This window comes from Varanus komodoensis, unplaced genomic scaffold, assembly GCF_004798865.1.
Source record: "Varanus komodoensis strain SLA01 unplaced genomic scaffold, ASM479886v1 scaffold50, whole genome shotgun sequence".
NCBI classification, from domain to species: Eukaryota; Metazoa; Chordata; class Lepidosauria; order Squamata; family Varanidae; genus Varanus; species Varanus komodoensis.
In genome coordinates, this window is record NW_025336088.1 from 2,048,589 (window position 1) to 2,067,650 (window position 19,062).

The window sequence follows — 19,062 nt, forward strand, 5'->3', positions numbered from 1 at the left end:
TTCAAAAACAGTGTGGGAACAGAGTAGACATCTGGGTTTGTTGCACAGTCTGGTCCATGTGCTTATATTCCCATAGCTGTTTTAGGTTGGAGTTGAGGACTGTTTGTAAGAACATGCAGAGCTACCACCTCATAGGGTCTGTGAGAGTGAAATATAATTCTTCAGAATGGGCAATGGGTTGCTAAAATGCTTTATTAATTTTAGTTGGGAATTGTAAGTGACAATGTGTGGGGTTTGCTTGTTTACACCTCTAGATCTGGCCTGTAGTAGATTGTTTCTGGGTACCTGTTTGGCCTTGCCTATCTGTTCACTTTGCTGGGTGGATATTGTACTCTGAGGGATGCAATTTTTGCTTCCTTACTTCTATGAAAAGCATTTGTTATCCTGAAATGCACTTTCTTTTAAGCAAGGCATGATGTGCCATCACAATGATCTGTACTGAAAAGAAAAAAGTTTGCCTCACTTTTGGACTTGAGTGCTTTATTTCATTTTTGTTGCTAGTTGATGCATCTTGCAGCAGAGCTGCTTTTATTAGCCTACACCTTACCTGATTTGTTGCTGCCAGTGAAAATTGTATCTGGTTCTTTTCTACTGTTGCCTTCACTTTTTGTTGTCCGCCTTCACTGCTAGCTAGCAAACACATATGCATGCCCACTCTTTATAGTATGGCGATTAAAGGCTTTAACTTAAGGACCTTTGGCATGGTTGTCGGGCCATATTTCAAAGCTGAGCTCCTTGTCCTGAGTGCTGAATGTATGTATTTCCAGGCTCTCCCCTCCATATACCAGTTGATGATGGATCCGATGAACCAGGTTCTGAGGCTTCTGATGCTAAGAGTACCCCAACTGTGGAAGGTGGGAGCTCTTTGTCTCATTACTTTGAAATTTATAGCACCCAGCACTTAAAGCTTCTAAAGTCTTTAGAAGTGCGCCAGAATGGTTTTTCCCCTAGCAAGAAAAGGTTTTCTTATATCTCTGCTTCTTGTTTTAAATGATCTGCGATCAGATTTGACAGTTGGTGTAACAAGTGTCGCCTCAGATGGGAATAACTAACCTGTTGCCTTCTTGTGCACGCTAATCCAGCGTATCTGTGATTGGCCAAATGATGCATCCCCTCTTCAAGCTCTTTCATAGTATGTTAAATATTCACATTGAGAAACTATTCTTAAGGCAGTATAGAGGCTAATATAGAGTCTGGCTTCAGAAAAGCAATAAACAAATTTTTCTTCATTTCTGGGAGTCTTCCCTGTACTCTGAAGAAAAGCAAGGTAGTGGTCACTTTCTCTTAGGGTTCAGTCTACACTCCTAGCGCATTGTACGTCATTGCCAAATCAAAGTTGATTTCATGCACCACAGCCCTACAACATATACTCAGTAAGCATCTGGTAATCGCTTTAGGCTTGTTGCACACAGCCATGCAAATAAGTTTAATTAGTTTGCTAACTTGCACACTTAAAAATGATGTGTTATTTGTGAAACAAATTTTTAAACATTTTCCTACTCATTCTTCTAGAAGTGATTCTTATATACCACAGGTGGAAAAGTGATGGCTGTTTATAATAATGCGATTCAGACTATACCATTTTGAAGTGAGCTACATTTCTATGCCATAATGTGCAATCCTGAGTTTTATTCTGTAGCCATCTGTGTGTGTCATATTGTGTGTGCAGTGTGTTTTGTTCACTCATCAAAATTGGTACATAAAAAGTGTATGCTGCAGTGATGAGATTGTTCTCTCAATAACTCTTGCTGCTAGTTTAAATTTAGTGCATTTTCAGCATGTGATTTTCAATACCAGTGTATTGGGAATGCACAACTGCATGCTTGTTCAAGAAAAATACCTCAAGGACAGTTCTAGTCCAATATTTATTTATTTTATTTAAGTATTTCTATGCCGCCTGTTTTGCTAACAGCTTCCCTAGGCGGCTCACAATATTAAAAGAATTAACCATAAAACTTTGAAACACTAACAAACCAATACAACTAAATTATTACAAATTTAAAATTCCAATCAAATTAATTTACTTAGGTTATAGTAGCATCCATGGGAGGGATTAAATATTAAAATGCCGTTTAAAAAGATAAGTATTTGCCTGATGCCAAAAGGAATACAAGGATGGGGCGAAGCGAATCTCTTTCAGGAGTGCATTCCAAATATGGGGAGCAGAGAAGGCCCTCTTTCTGTTAGCCTCCCTTCTTGTTTCCCTGAGGGATGGCTCCTGCAGAAGGGCCTTCTGTGATGATCTCAAAGGCTGGGTAGGTATATATGGGTGCAGGCAGTCGTTCAGATAACTGGGTTGGTGGCAAATTAGCAAATGCCACTCATGCATTTTCAAAGGTAGCTCAACTCCTTATTCTGATTTGGGAGCAGGTAATGTATAGGTGGCAGCCAAACCAAAAGCAACCCCCCCCCCCGAATAACCTTTGTAAACAATGCAAGACAAAATCATGACAACATGACTCAAGGTAAGCTTTAGTTGTGTTCTTGCACTTATTATATTTAAGGTTACGTTTCAAGAATACAGGAATGAAAGTTGGTGATGCTTTTTGCTTTCAAGCCTTTAAGAATTATTTTTCTATCTCTGCAAGTGTTCTGAAGTGGTCAAATGTTTAAAACATTCTTAGTTGTATAAGACCCTATCTCATTAAAGTCTACTTTTGATCAAAATTGTTATATGTGAAAATGTGGAGAATGGAATCTTCTAAAACTGACATCTTGAAGAATCACTGAATCCATAAGGTAAGCAGTTCTCTAAACATTATTATGCAGACAACCAATACAAAAAACTTCGGCAATAAAAAACTAAAAGGGTGAACATTATACAAAATAGAATCAAATTCATTTATAGAACAATCATGTCCTTAGAGCTACATCAGATGAAATATTATGTTGAATACCAGGATTTTCAGGTTCCTGGCATCAGTAATGTTGGGGAAATATACAAAAAGACCTCCTTTTTGTATAAAAAAGGTATACTCTAAAAATCTTTAACAGACGAAGAGCAATAGATATGTGTGCCAGTCTGTGTCTAAATGACTTCTCTCAGAAATGGATGGGAGATAAAAAGTCAGAGACAACAGTATCTTCTTGTACTGCGATTGTTCATCTGATCGACTACCTTGTCTGTGTTCTGTCTCTTGTCTTATTGTGACTGGAGTGAGGCGGGGGAGGGGCTGCTCTGTGAGTTATCCTTGAGAAGTCGCAACCTTCTATAGCAAGATAGTCATCAATTCTCTTAAACTAACCTATGTCCGAAGCATTTTTATTTTCAGGATTCTTAAGTGAAACGTCCTTCATTTTGCCTTTGGGTTTCAGATGCATCTGCTCCGTTAGTGGAGGAGAGAGCACATGACGATCGGACTGCAGCACGGCAGCATGTGGAGATACCTGAAGGAACTACTGGTAAGACTTCCTGTGAAGGAAATGGTGCCCATCCCCATAAATAAATAAATAAATAAATAGGCCATTTTAACATAACATTTTTAAATGTATAATAAATAAAGATCTGCGTGCTATTACAAGCACATAAAGTGCAGCTTTTAACTGCACATGAGAGGAATTCTTTTGCCAGTTCTCATGGGAAACTCAGTATTTATAGATGTGTGCACCATTCAAAACTAACACAAGAATTATATGTTCCTTATGTGCATATATTTCTCATACTGGCATTCCTCTCTTTTAGAAATCTTGGAGTCCTCTTATGATTCACTTCCAAAAGCCTCATGTCTTATGTCTTCCAGTGGCCTGATGTCCAGGCAGTGATCAAGTGCATACCTGCTTAATTTTGAAACTGGTCCATCAGGGGCTCCCATACCATTTACTGGCCCAAACCTTTTGTTACGTGTTCCCTGCTTCTCTGAGTTATAAGAAATGTATTTTGCACTGCCAGGTTGTGTTTCCTAGAATGAAAGAACACAGGAATCTTATGTTGTGTCTTTAATATCTGTTCTTCATGGCTTCTGTTCATATGCAGAGAGCAGCATCTCAGAATATTCTAGTGTCTTATCAAGTGGGAGCTAGCATTTGCCCTTTCCCATTGAATTGGTGGATCTATGCGTTGAGGGAGAGAGAAATTCCTTCCTGTCCAGTTTTGTTTCAACTGCTTTTTAAACAGGATAACTTTTTCCTGCTTCTGAGGTTTTTAGGCACTCTTTCTCACTTTTCTCTCAAAATTAATTCAATTAATACTTAAGGTAGCCTGTTGGTAAATCATTGTTCATTTCTCTAACTATTCAACAGTTGTCAAGTTTTCTCCTCGTAGAGGAGTTTTTTTCTCTTCACAGATGAAGATGTTTGTCCTTGGCAGCCCAGCTCCCTCAAATAGTGCTGTGCTTAGGGAAGGTTACTATCACCAAGAAGCAAAAAAAATCACAGTCCATTTGTGCTTACTAGGCCAGAATGCAGGAGCAGAGCCTATGAGTGCCTTCCTCTGGCAGTACACTTTACAGGCATCTACGTAACCGCGTTCTAAACTTGCTTATGAGCCTACTTTAAGTTTAGCTCTTCCTTTTCTGACTTGGTTTCTGAATTATCTTTTGTTTCAGATACTGGAACTGTCTTGTACTCTTAGCAGTGGTTGAGTTTATGGTAGCATCTACTTGGGTAGCTGCTTCGCATAGATTTTAGTTACATTTCAAGTTAAAACTTGAACCACAATGGCTAGTTTTAGTCTGCTAAGTGTGGAGTGTGTGGAAGGTGGAATTCCCAATAGTACAGTAATATTTTTTTTGTACTGTACCATGAGAAACCGTATCAATGCAGGGAATTCTGTTACTACTACTTCCAGATGTACAAGGAATATCCAACTGCCACAGTATAATCTATACGTGCAGGCCCACATGACTTTGGGTAACCATAGTACACGACGCCTGCATCAAACACATCACTGTGCTAACATTTCTTTTCTCATCCATTAACTATGTGAGCTGAAATGGCAACAGCAAAAACACTTTTGGTGCTACTTCCTTCAACTGCTTTGTATTTTTGAAGTATCAAGAGTTGGGTGACTTTCTATTATTCATCACTTTTCAGTTGTAATCTTATTTTTAGCAACATTGATCTCATTTCTGACCACTATAAGTTCATTATTGTTATCTGCATTAATTCCAGAACTTACCATTTCATTTGTACCAATCCCATTTTCTATTTCCATTGACTCCTTATTATTTTGCGCTAGGTAAAGTATTCACTGTCTCACTGGTACTGATACCCACTCTGTAGGGATTTCTTTCCAGTTACTTTTGCTATGCATGTTTCTGGTTCAATACCAGTTTCCACTGTTGTGGTGCCTTTGGTACCATAGTTGATCCAGATGACATCTGCTTCTTGAATTGTCACACTTCAGGCTTTACATTCTACTATTATTCCAGCTATCAGTACTGAAGACCTATACATTTGACCAATTTTCTTCACAGTATCCATCAGGTTCCTAATTGCATTTGAGTGGTTTGGATTTGGATTACTCACATTATGTTTTTGACTGTCTCTGGATCATTTGGGATCCCAAAATGGGCTTGCCATCCGAATATCCTGTCATCTCTTTCAATATGATGCTTCAACAATCTCTTCACTTACTCAGTACTGGATAACTTTTTGTCTAGTCTGACCACCCCACCTCAAAAGCCTTCCTTGTTTGGTCAGTCTTGGCATGTGGCCCAAGAGCCCTGGGCAAAACTGTCATTGATATATCTGGTTTCAGGGTGCTTGGAAAAATGTACTGTGTATAATGGGAAAGTTTGAAGTGTCTGTTAAGATGTGCAGACTCTTACTCCCTCATGGTTGAACATGCCTGTGTGAAAATGGAAAAGAAACAATACTCCAGCCCTATGGATCCAGTGAGCAAGGAGCTAGATGTTCTTGGCAGGAAGTGTTATCCCAGTATATCCCTTCAGGTTCAGATCATGAATTATTTGACTCATGAGCCAGTATCAGCATTACCCTAGGGAAGAATTTCAGCCTTTCTAGGCTGCCTTAGAGAGGACATTGTACATCTTTGGCCAAGTCTTTCAAGCTAAGGCCTCTTGGTTGATACATGAGCAATTCAGAATTTCATTTTGTCACTTCATTGTCCCATTTCACGATGGAGGGATCTTTATGCTACTTATTAGAAGACATTGTGCAGCATTTCTGCACTTTAATGGATTATCTGGAGTGCAGGGGACAGAAAGATCTCAGGAAAAACATGGATATGAGAGGAAAATGATGTCTAGATGCTTCCCATTATATTACATAAATGAGGCAGGGCAAAGTAGTTAGAAAAAAGTCATCCAGAATCTGTGTCAGTCAAAATCACACCACATTGTAGAGATATACAGGGTGTCCCAAAAAAATTGACATCATTCGTAGTCTAATAACATAGCCAATGATGTCAATTTGGGACACCCTATGCATTGTCATGAATCATGATCCACAGTGCTTAAGCCTGCTGCTGTATTGAAAATTGAGACTCTTCCTTTTGGCAGAGTAATATTGTTTTATATTCAGACTGAATACAAAAAATGCACACTCCTCGAATTCATCTATGGTACCATGCATCTTGATACCAGCTTCAGAACTGTTTTCCATTCTATATGCTTTCTTTGTTCCATTAGTTGTATGTTTCTGTGAATACTTTTTCCTCTCTACCAAAATCTGAACCATTTCCCATCAACTAATCATTCTTCAAGATATCTAAATGGAGTTTTGCACTCCTGCCTTCATTCAATGATCATGACATCCACTTCATTCTCACCTCTGCTAGATCTTGTTCTGGGCCTTGCTGGATTTTTCTTCGGGTAATATTGCTGAAGTTCACGGAGTTCTAACCATTTTGGTTAGGGTATGCCATAGCAGGACTAGCTTAAGGCATTTTGTCGTCTGAGGCAAAACTGCCAGTAGCAGTCTCTCCATACCTCCAACCTGACTGTGCTCTGGCTTTAGCAAAACATTTCATTTTAGGTCGGTAGGTGGAACAACCATAATCCACTCTTACAAAATGGGTTGTTTCTTTTTCTCACAGGTCTGAATACACAGACCACCCAAAGTGGGAAGAGCTGAGGTGGAATCTGACAAACATTTGCCATAAACTACAGTATTTCCTAAATGTTTACACACATTTTGCCTTCACTTACCTTATTTTTGCTGCATTTACCTATGAGTAGTTACTTCTCCAGGCTAATCGTATCCGTGCTGTCCCTCAAAAACAATTCCTATTGACCACAGTGAGACTTGCTTTCTAGTATGTGGTAGTATTGTAACATACTTCAGAAGTCATGTCTCAATAGTGACACAATCACAAAGCAAGAATTAGTAAATTTAAAGCATGAAGATGTACTCCACACAACACAGTTAATGAATACATGGACAGGACTCAAAATCTACACAAGGATCCCTCTGTGTCCCAAAGTTTTCCAAGTCTGAGATCAAGTGATTCCATGGAAGATATTAGAGGATAGCGTAGAATTCAAATTGCAGAATGTAGACATATTTAGGTTTTGTACATTTGTAGGCATTAGTACAAACATAACACCAACCGAAGCTAGCTCCTCAGATAAATACGTTGCATTTTCAAACACTGGGCAAAGCATCAAACTAGGAAGAAAAGCAGCAGCAGCTGAAAACTAGAAGTAGTTGATTTGTGCATACAAGGAGATCTAAAGCTTTTTACCTCAGAGCCTTCAGAAAACTAAAAAAATATTGAGGCCCACCAGTCACAGAATGGTGACAGATAGAGGTAGAGTTTTATTTATCGATACGTTATTTTTATATACTGTCCCGTTTCCATAGGCTCTGGGTAATTTACAGAGATTAAAACCAACAATAATTCTAATTTAGACTAAAAACACACAACAGTTATTGAGCTAAGTGGTAAATTAAAAAAACTACAGTACAAGTACATCATATATTAAAATACAGAACAATACAGACCAACAAACAGCATAGGAATTGATAAAATAGCCATTAAAATCTGAATCTAGGTCTTTAAAATACCTGGGATAAAGTAAATGTCTTTGACTGCCAACAAAAAACAAACAAACAAACTTATACACTGAATAAACCTCTCTGGGGAGTTCATTCTGTAAGTGGGATGCTACAGTTGAGAATGTCCCATCTTGTAGCCACCCATGTAGCTTCCTTCAGCTGGGATGCCTGGAGGAATGTTCTGTATATAAAGATAAGGTTCATGCAGTTCCATTTTAAGAGCCAGTCCCTGGTGGAAGGGGAAGGACAACTCCTACAATCTAATTAATTGGTTGATTGTAGAGGGCACAAGAGAAAAGGCAGAAAGAGGGAAGGAACTAACTTAAGTGGATAGGCACTCACCTACTTCTGGAGAATGGCCTGTTGTGGGAGCCCTGCCCACTCAAGGGGATGGGACAAATCCCAGTTTCCACACTCCAGAGTTCTAGAAGTTTCTGAGATACTGGTTTGTGCAGGTGCAGAATCCATATATATGACTGCACTGAAGACCACACTAATGTTAATTACAGGTATGTAATCTACTTTCTTTTTAGAAATTAGGAAGCAGGGCATCTTGGAAGCAATAGTCCCTTACACTAGGCAGGAAGATCCTGCAGGTTATCAAAGAAAATAACTGCATGGATCACCTCAGCCTGCCCCCCGCCACACACACACCCTCTGTCAAAGCTGAATCCATTCCAGTTAAACTCATTTTCTGTAGATTCATGCAGATAAGATTCATGCTGTAGCTTAGTATAATTTGTTCCTCTGCCCTTCCCACTACTCCTCATAGGTGCTACATTTCAAAGGCCATTAAAAAGAAAAAAAAAACATGCTCAATCTCTAGAAAGTATTTCATGTATGTTTGTCAGATTCCTGACCCACTTCTAAAGTTCTATTAACTAGCCTATTAACAGCAATCAAGGGTACTTCCAGATTAGGCTTTTTGGTAGGCAGTTACATCTTGCCTCATTTACATTTTACGTCCTCTTCCATTTGTAACCCTTCTGTAATTTTTTTCTGCTTGTTCATTAGGAGCTATCTGCCTGGAAGTACCCCAAGACAGTTCAAATTCATAACAATATTGTAAGAAAAAGCCTCAAGCGAGAGTCCTCAAGACAAGAATCAGATCATTGAATTTGTCAAATGAAGCTTATTTAAAAAAAACCCCACAAGTATCATTTGGCAGACAGGCCTTAATAGTGCCCTATGGAGTGAAGAGGGATATGTGGACTTTAAGGCTCCAAAAAGACATTTCAAGGAATGAGAAAGGGGAAAAAAATCTTACCAATTTTTTCCAATGGGCAGGTTCACACGACTTAATTCTCCTGGACGTTTTACCTTGTGCGCTGTAGGTAAAATTCTGCTGTGCCTGACAGATGTGTGTGTGTGTGTGTGGAGGGGGTTATGTCCCCACTCCACACCCTTTGATTCTCCTACAGTGTCTCAGAGAGCACTGCAGGAACGCTGAGCACTGTGGGGAGCAGGATGCCAGGGGCCCAAAGTTGTCACTTTCAGCCTCTGTCATCCATGTCTCTGACATGCTCTTCTGCCAGAAGGGTGGAATTGTTCACAAGGATGTGAGGGTAAGGGCTGCCTTGTGCTGGGCTCAGAAGCTGAGTACAAGGCAGGTATCACTACAAAGAAGGGAAAAGACACAAGTCAGATTTGGCTGGGAGCTCATGCCTGGCTGAGCGCACCAACTTGGCCTGTAGCCTGTCACCCTTGGCTGGTGCTGTGCTTCTGGAGAGAGGGCAAGCTGTTGTTCACTGTGTGCTCCTTTCCATCCCATGACTGGGGCTTGGAAAGGTGGTGCAGGGCAGGTATCAGTGGTAACCCTGCATGCTGCACATGCCTGCCCCTTCAAAGGGAGGAGGCACATTTGGGGGGGGGGGGAGGCAATGCGAAAGGGTGCCTACTGCCCTGTATTTATTTATTTAGTTGGACAACTTGTATGCCGCCCCATTCGCATAAGCCTCGGGGTGTTCCCCTTTCCCCATCAGTGTGAGGGTGCCAAACCACTCTGCTCGCTTACATCTTGAGGGAGGGAAAGAGCGTGGCTTGCTCCCTTCTGCTGCTGTTGCTGCAATGGCTGTGGTGGTAGGTGGATTCAGCCACTTGGTCTTGCTTCTGCACAGAAATGCAAGATGGAGTGGCTAGTTCTGATATGCACCTCTTCCCTGGGCATGCTGGAGAAACTAGAAACTTCCACTGTGTTTCTGCTCATGCTGGAAGGAGAGTTGGATTGCAATCCCATTCTTCCCCTGGAATCAGCAGGAGAACGGGAAACTGGTGTGAGCTGAGCAGATTGCTACTTGGGCCTTTTGCCAGCTGTCATCATCTAGCCCACCTTGTACCAGAGTAGTAGTGCTTTTTTAGCAATGTTGGCCAGGATATTCTTTCAGTTTTTGGCTTGAGTATGCTTTAGAATGTCATAGAGCTTTAAATGATACATTAAGCTATGGTGGGTTTACTAAACCCAAAAACAAGTCATGGGTAACTAGGGTATTTTATAAGTTTCCCTGCAGAACAGTGCAGGGTTCAGTTATCCACTGGGGCATATAAATCATAGTAGGTTATTACGTTGTACAACCCTAGTCTGTATTTTTATCTAAATAGTTCTATACTGCCCCATTTCCATAAGTTCTAGGAATGTATACCTTCAGTTGACCCAACTTCACTGGAGCAGAGTTGTGCTACACTATTTCTTCTCTGGTTTTAAGACATGGATAAAAAGTGGGATTAAAGGAAGTCAATCTGTTGGAAGCTCACATCTCCGTAACAGCAGTTGTGTTAGGTGTGTCTAAGCCCACTAATTTTATAGGGCTTAGATATGCCTAAGTCTAAAAACTGTCTAGCTGTTGTCAGTATAATTTTGCATTCTACAGAGAAATATCCATTCATTATTGAGAAACTTGGAAATACAGTCATTGAATCTGGCAGTCAGATTTCTTTCTTTTAAAAAAGGCTGATTTTGTCAGTTTCACTATACTTCTTTTACAGTATCTGACATATTTCACTGCTGAATATGAATGCTGATACTTCTCTTTAGTGAGGATATTCCTCACAACTTAATCTCATTTTCATTTAAATGTACTGCCATATGTACAATATATTTATTTATACAGCACTTTGAAAATGGGTAAAACTAGTAGGAAGGTTAGAGGCATTTGCAGTATACCAATTTTAATGCTGAAACCATTTTCCTATCCTTAATTTGGAAAATGTAGCTGAGGAAGCAGGCATAGTCTCTACTCTTAACCATGAGGACCATGCTGCAGGAGATGCTCAAGGTAAGTGCAGTAGTAGTCTGCAGAACTTAAAATGGTGAGCTTTACTGGTGTGCAGTGGGAGCTACCATCGGATAAGAGTACTGCTATCTGAAGCAGCCAATTTATACTTTTTCTGTTGAATCCACTGTAGCAAGTGTCTCCAAAGAGGCATCCACAGAGACCTCCAAGGGCACTCACAAAGCTCTCTCAGCTCTCTGCCTCCTTCAAAACTTTTCCACCCCTTTGCCTTCCTGTTTCCCTATCTCCTCCAGCCTCTAGCATTGCTATTCCTGCCCCTGCCTTTTTTTTTTTTTTGCTGTTCCTTTATTCCTTTGTCTTGCTATTTCTCTCTCCCTCCCAACCTCTAGACTAACTGTTTTCCCCCCACTTCTTTGTCCTACTATTTCTTCCCCCTCCCAAGCTGACCATTAAGTGGAGGAGAAATAGGACAATTTTCCCCTTCATTTGCTTTCCAACCATGAAATGTGTGTATATTTCATATTTACTTTCTGTCTAGCCATGAAATCTGCATATGCTTCCCTATTTTTGAAAAGTGCTAAATTTCCCAGTGATTGCTCACCCCCACCCCTTTTAAACAAATCATTTAGAGAAGGGAACAAATGAGATACCTCTATTCACTCCATTCATCTCAGGATTTTTGACAGCTGGTGGGGACCAAAGAAACAGCTGTGAGAAAGAGCTATGACAAAGGGGTGAATTTCCCCTTTCTGAGTTAGATGGAGATTCAGGAAAGTGTCCAAAAGGTGGAAAGTAAATGCAACATTCAAAATTGAGAGGATTGCATTGCTAAGGGGGAGTTCTTAAGCCTTCTTTTGATGAGGCTTTGAGCTGCTTTCCCCCTTTTTGCAGGTACCTTCCAAATGACCACTAGGAAATTGTCAGCTGTTTGCAACTTAGCCTATATGCAGTCTCATTTCATCAATGTGTTACTCTTTGATAGCTGGAGCTGACAAGGACATTGATCAGGCAACACTATCAGAAAGCCAAAAGAGTTCAGTTGCACAACAATAAAAGACTGATAAAAATAAGTAGGGAGATACTTAGACACAGTTCTGGAGGTGAAATGAAAGGTGATGAATCACTTATAGTCACTGCAAAGCGACACTTCAGCATTGGTAGAGGGGCAGTCCCTGAGTGTCACTACTCCATTTATGCTTTTTAAAAGCTCTCTCCTCCCCATGAAATAGCAAACAAAAAAGGAGTCATGATTGAAACAGGCATAGAAAAGACAAGACAGGTTGTACCACAAGGACATTGGAATATTGGCTGGAGGACCAATGAGGAAGGAGGGGGATAACTTCCCATGGTGATCCCATTCTTGTGTTATGCACAACTTGGGTTATTCCATGAACAATAGTTTGTTTGCAGGATAGGTTGCCATGTCGTGCAGAAATAGTCCATGTTAACCTGTGATTAACTGAACAAAGACGCAAAAGCTTCAGTTTTATTGTATCTGTGCTGGAGGAGAGAGGGGGACAACATGAGCCTGAACTCATACTCACAACGTAAAAGTGGTTGTTTATTCCTACATCAAAACCATTGTGTCCACACCTTTAGTACTGTTTACAGTTTTGGTCACCCATCTCAAAAAGGATATTGGAGAACTAAGAAAAAGTATGGGGAGATGGATGGAAGGTGATAATGCTGAATCGCAATCAGTTTAGGCCCTGAACCTGTGAATCTTTTTTTTTTTTTTTGAAGGGCATGTCATTTATCCAGCAAAGTAGATACTGTTCAATAAGAGATAATGATAAAGTGGTCAATAAATGGTGTGAAAATCAGAGTGTGCAGGTCATTAGCCTGTAGACCTAACTTATTTGTTTGCTGTAGACTCGTCTGTTTAACTCTAACATAGGAATAAAGATACCCTCTTACATAAGATTGTTGTGACAACAGTTTTCATGGATATAGCCATCATTAATCTCAACTGCTCTAAAATGTTTGATGTGTCATCTTGTAAGATATATCATTGGGTTTATGTTTTAGAATTTTACCTCACATATGAGAAGTGTAGCTTTTTAATTCAGGCAGATCAGGTAGGTCTGAGGGAAATTTGTTTTTAGACCAGAGCATGGCTAGCTAAAGTAAATGGCACAGTGGCAGTCAGTTTTGTTTTTTAAATAATTCACTTTCCAATGTTTAATCTGTAGGCATTTCAAAGTGGTTCTGTATTGGTATATGCATACTCACTTCTTGTCATGCTTAATGTTCTTCTCAAATCGTAATAGAATTGAATTCTCTATTACTGTTGGGGAAAGTGGAACTGAAAATTCAGGAGAATGTTGCAAATGGGGTTGGAATTAAGCCACAGATAAATCAAAATTAATCAGTTTACCTTGGAGTCTGTAAAACCATTTAATGCAGATTGGAGTTGACATCACACATCTTGGAGTTTCTCCCTGTTGTAGAAATTCATAGACTGGAGATAGAAAACCAGTACTTGCGTAAGTATGAAAGAGACTCTGTATGGACAGATAAAGCCAAAAGTACTAATTCTGTGCTACAGTTTTATATAGACACCCTCTCAGAGACACCAGAAGGGCACCTAGGGAGAGAGAACAGGAGGAGGTTGTCATCTGAATTCATTATGAGTTGTAGGACCAGGATTGCAAAATAGTAATTAGCATATATGCAACATCAGTTTCTAAAAGTTTGTTCAGGATTTGAACCAGTAATTGAAATATGTAAAGAAGAGGGGTGGTGGTTCTGTGAGAGATTCCCTGCTTAGTTCAATAATTAGCCTGTGGGGATTGCTCACAAGGCATATTTTTCAACAGCTGATGGCTGCCTTTACTTGAGAGGTGTTTTGAAAGAAGATGACTTTGGGCAGGGAAACAAGGAAGACAGGGAAACTGATGAAACACCTCAGCTGGACATTCTGAGTGAGAAAAATCTGTTATTAGAAGAAAGGTGTACCATGGTTGCAGAATTGGACCCCTTTGAGCATTTTTACCAAGTTGAAGCTAACGTCCCAAAGGAAAGTGTAACTTTGGAATATTTGCTAGATGTAGGCAAACTTTCAGAGGATAACATTTCCCTGGAAGGGGAGACAGCGGATACTGTGCAGATCTCAGAAGTGCAAAAGGCTCCAAGAATGAAAGCTGTCAATTGTACATCAGAGAAGCAGAGCAGTCGATTGCCAGTCCTGAAAGGTGTGTGCATGTATGTGTGCTTAAAAATAGCAAAAATGCTAAAACCACTAGTACTTTTTGCACATATCGTGAATCCTGCTGCTTTGACATTAATCTGATGAACTGAAAATAAAATGGCTGGTGTGGCACTGCTTTAGTTCCCTTACTTTTATCCAGATGTTTGGAGTGCAAGCCATTCCATAGGATTATCTTATCTTGCATGGATGATGTTGGTCCCTTTCACTAATTCCTGTTCCATTTATTTTTCTTCATGTACGATACAATGTAGACAATTAATAGAGCCAGCAAGATGAAATCTATTTAGAGAAAGAGACAATTGTTCCTGGCCTTCACTTGAACTTGTTTTTATGAGTTGTGCCTCATTACCCATGCAAGTCTCTGACTCTCATCCTGCATTGCTATTCTAGCTTATTTGGTGGCTGTTGACACTATGGCATGTGTCAAACTAAGAATATTTTGCTTATGTTGGTTTTGGCTTAAATTTCTGCTGCACATATGTAACACATACAATGGTTATAATTTCCAATCTTCTCTTTTTCTTTTGTTATCATCACATCGCACAAACATGGTACAAGAAACTTAAAGGTATATTTCTACGCCTTTCTCCAAGGAGAAAGGGGAATTTGCTGTGCTATTTTTTTCCTCACTTGTATCCAGGAGAAACAGTGAAGGTTGATATGGCAGCCAAATGTAACAGCCACTGTGGCTTCACATTCTTAGTAGCAGGTCCTTAGCAGTGCCTCCCCCTGCCCAACATTAATAAAGTGAGGTACTTTATGAGCAGCATTGCATTTGCTTCACAAATTTTTTCTCACAGTATGGAACCCTTTTCAGGTACCTGAAGCTCTCTTATTGCTTTCAAGACTATGGTAGACGATACATGCCTTATTTTAGAACATTATGGCTATTCTTCATGGCTTCATATTTGGGGATTTTAAAGAATCAACATGTTTCCTAAGTAATATGATAGAAATCATTTTGGAAACTCTGAGGTTATTCCTCCCTCTGCTTGAAAACACTTGGTGCTTTTTCTGAACCTTGTAGATCAGGCAAGCAGATAGAAACATCCTGCCTTTTTTGTTTCCTTTTATTTGCCTTCTTCTCCCTCCCCCCACCGAATTAGTAATAGGATAGTTTCGAGTACTGAAATCCCTTTGCAGAGTATATCTTAGCTGTGGTCCTAGTCAATGCTGCCAATCATAAATAGCTCACAGACGCAGTTAAGGTTCCATGTGTAGTATAGTAGTTAAGTGTGCAGAACTGGGCTTCAGGAGATCTGGGTTCTAGTCCCCACTCAGCTATGGAGCTAACTGGGTGACTTTGGGCCAGTCACTGACTCTCAGCCCAACTACCTCAAAGGGTTGTTGCGATAAGATTGTGAGGAGGAAGGGCCAGCATGAGTTCCTTGAAAGGATAAAGGTAGAATATAAAGAAATATCTTTGGAAGAAAGATCTCATTAGATATGCTCATTGTGCACCCTCGAGAAAGTCCACCTGTTAAATCCTGTCAAAGTGTCCAAATTTTACAGTGTGTTTGTAATCCAGAACATTTCATATAGTCATATAGGAGAAAGTCGTGGCTACATCCACTGATAATATGCATAACTGTCTTTTGCTTCATTAAAAAGTTAAGGCAGATTTTAACTTCATTAGACTCTGCTTTGACAACGCCTTGGATTATGTTCAGAGAATTTTTTTTTCTGCCATTAGGAGGAGGCAAAAAAAGAAAAGAAATTTCCAGGAAGATCCTGGATCCCATTCAAAGCCCAGAAGGAAGAATTACCCATTCAGAACTGAGCAGTTAATGAATGTGCCAAGAAAATAATAAACTTACCAAATGACAAAGCTCATAACTTGAGTTTCAGTTGGTAGCAAGAAAGGAGATTCTGTCACAAGAAACTTTCAAACTCTGTTTGAACATTCAGAATTGATTTATATGCAGTAGGTTGGAATAAAGAGGTTTACATTATTCCTGAGCCACTGAGGAGAGAAGCTCTTTGAAAAGCTCAGGAAAAGAAAGGGATGCCTGCTGTCTGGACTAGGCACAGGTGACTAATATCAAATGATTCTGTGATAAGTGGAAGCACTGCTTGAGGTGACTATGACCGAGGGAATTCTGCTGCAACAAGTTCATCCCATCAACCATGCATAGTAGCTGAGAAGGATATCATGAGTGGCAGTTGGAGTGCTCAGAGATGAAAATTCTTGAAAAAACTAACAGAATTATGAGTGGTATATACTTTATTAATTGTCCTCAAGGCTCTAAGACAGCCTTTCCCAACCTGGTGGCCTTCAGAGGCATTTGGACCACAACTCTCAGAATTACCCTCCAGCAGGGCCATTGACTGGGAATTCTGGGTGTTGCAGTCCATATGTGTCTGGGAGGCACAAGGCTGGGGAAGGCTGCTATAAGGTATACAGGAAGCCAAGAAAAATAAAGAACATGTTTTCTCCGTGCATGCAGCAGAACAGAACATGTGCAAGAGAGACAAGGGGGGTTGCTTATTTATTTAAAGTTTTTATATTCTGCCTTTCACAGTGTCTCAGGGCAATAGTGGAGGTTTCTTTAGTATGGAAGATTTAGAGTTACTGTGGAAGCTCTGCTGTGGGGTGGAGAGAGGGAACAAAGCTGTTTCCCAGAGATTTGAAGAAAAGTTTAGAAGCTCTGCTGCAGCTGCTTACCTTCTTTCTCTCCTATTTGTCCACCTGGTTTGGAATCATTTTGCTTTGCCCGAATCTGTCTCTGTCCTCAGGCCTGTCCACTGGCTGGCTGCTGGACTCCTACCTTAGTCCCACATACGAGTATGCCTGTTCCCCTGTGTTAATGTTGGATGCTATGCAAGCGGCCTCTGCCGTTTCCTTTCATTTGCACATTTCATTATCTCTTGCTTCCCTCTCCCTTGAGAGCAGTGTGCTTGCACGCCTTTGAGGTTCTCATAACACCTTTCTTGGTGGTCTCATTACCATGGCTTACTCATTTTCCACTGAGACAGCCCCAACCCTTTGTTGCTGCTGTTGCTGATTTGTTTTTATGTTTCCCCTCAGATTCACCATTCTGACTAATTGTCTTTCCTGCTAAAAAGGTTTGCCCCTTTCTCTCAAATCCCTCACACTTAAAAAATCCTAATAATTTTCAATAAAATAAGATTAGTATCTTAGTGTGATATTAGTAGCAGTTAACACCTCCACCCCCTCCCACCACAGTTTAACTCCATTTACTCGCTGTGAAAATGGGATGAAAGGTTTTGCAGTGTTCAAAGTGGGTAAAATGGCACCTCTTGGCACTCTTCCAGCTTGCCAGCTAGCTGACACCATTCTTGCTGAAGGCCCAACGAATCTATGTGATGAAACAATGCCAACCTCAGGCTTTTGGGGAAACAAATTGTGCTTGCTCTGGTGGGGGATGTGCAATGCCCCCCTCCTCATGTAGCCTCAGTGTATCAGTTTTGGTGGGCAAATTCATGACTGCCAGCTGATGAAGGCCGAAAAACCCTCTGGGTGGTATACATTTGTTCTGCCAAAGTGCAGCTCAACCTTCTCTTCTCCCCATTTTTGCAGGGTGGTTTGCTCCTTCCCTCAAAAACATTGATGGTGAACTTTTGGCTTGGTGTTAAGATTTAATCATTGCTTGTAAGCTTTGCATGAACTGTGCTGCTTTTGCTTTGATTTCATTTCATTTCTGGGACTCTAACATCTTGCTCTTGCCACCCTTATATCTGTGGTATCTGTTATCTGGAAATCAATTGAAATTTTGTTTCTGTTGCCTTCCTTAATACTCCTTTCTTCTTGCACATTCTCCTTGACACTAGGCATTTTTGCCAGCATTATAATGCTTGACTCACTTGTGTGTCACAGGATGCCCCAAGCAGCCTTCCTCACACTATTTCAGTTATCATATATCAGATTTCTTTAGGCCAGTTATAGCATGACTGTAATTTTTCCCCACTGAATATATCAGTGGCGCTTCTCTAAGGCCAGCAGGAGTAGCTTCAGTGTGTTGATGGGCTTGGGGAGGAATAAGTGGCCTGCCAGGCTTCAGAAAAAGAAAAACAACCCTCAGAAGGAATGACTGCAGTTGTTTTCCTCCTCCTCTTCTCTCAGTGAACCAGATGCAGCACTGCTTCCACCCGTCCTCTTGCTATTGGAAAAAATAAATTTGGAATGCCCCCTTTGCCTTCTTGCCTCAAACAGTTAGCCAAAAATAAGCCAAAATGCACACCTTCTTGGAAATAAGTCCCATTCCTTTTAATGGCACTGTTGCTTTCAGGAATTGCTTTTGGGTGAATGGGACTGAAGGGCACTGATCCCAGCACTTCACTCATGAGAAGTGAGAAGATGGTGGCAGCACCATAGCTTCCCACACATCTCATTCCACTCTGCATGAACATTTTGTGATGAGGCAGCAGGAACTGTCAATTTTTATTTTTATCTCTATTATCTTTATTTTGTTTTACATTTTTGTTTAGCTTGTACACTCCTTTGTACCTTAGTATAGATGGGGAAAACCCATTGTTAAAGACCCTTGTCTACTGCACACATCACTTTTTGAATTTTTTCTATCTCTCCGACGGATGGGTTTGTGTGTGATACAATAGCACATTTCCATCACTGTGGAACCTGTATTCTATTCATAAGCATGTGCCCTAATGGGGCTAAATGCATTTTGCATGAGTATTGCA

The 19,062-nt window shown here is 40.4% G+C and overlaps 1 protein-coding gene across 17 annotated transcripts in view; it reads left to right on the plus strand.

Moving 5' to 3' along the window:
- Window positions 1–19,062, plus strand: part of MAPT (microtubule associated protein tau) — a 107,131-nt gene that overhangs the window by 32,372 nt on the left and 55,697 nt on the right. For 10 of the 17 annotated variants that reach the window (XR_006416379.1, XM_044446971.1, XM_044446976.1 and 7 more), the window contains exons 3-6: window positions 768–854; window positions 3,316–3,402; window positions 11,169–11,231; window positions 14,009–14,383. Coding sequence is in view for 16 of the 17 variants with exons in the window: in XM_044446971.1 (XP_044302906.1) it covers window positions 768–854; window positions 3,316–3,402; window positions 11,169–11,231; window positions 14,009–14,383 (612 nt within the window). In the remaining variant the exon portion in view is untranslated. The other 7 variants (XM_044446980.1, XM_044446987.1, XM_044446981.1 and 4 more) reach the window with 5 other exon arrangements.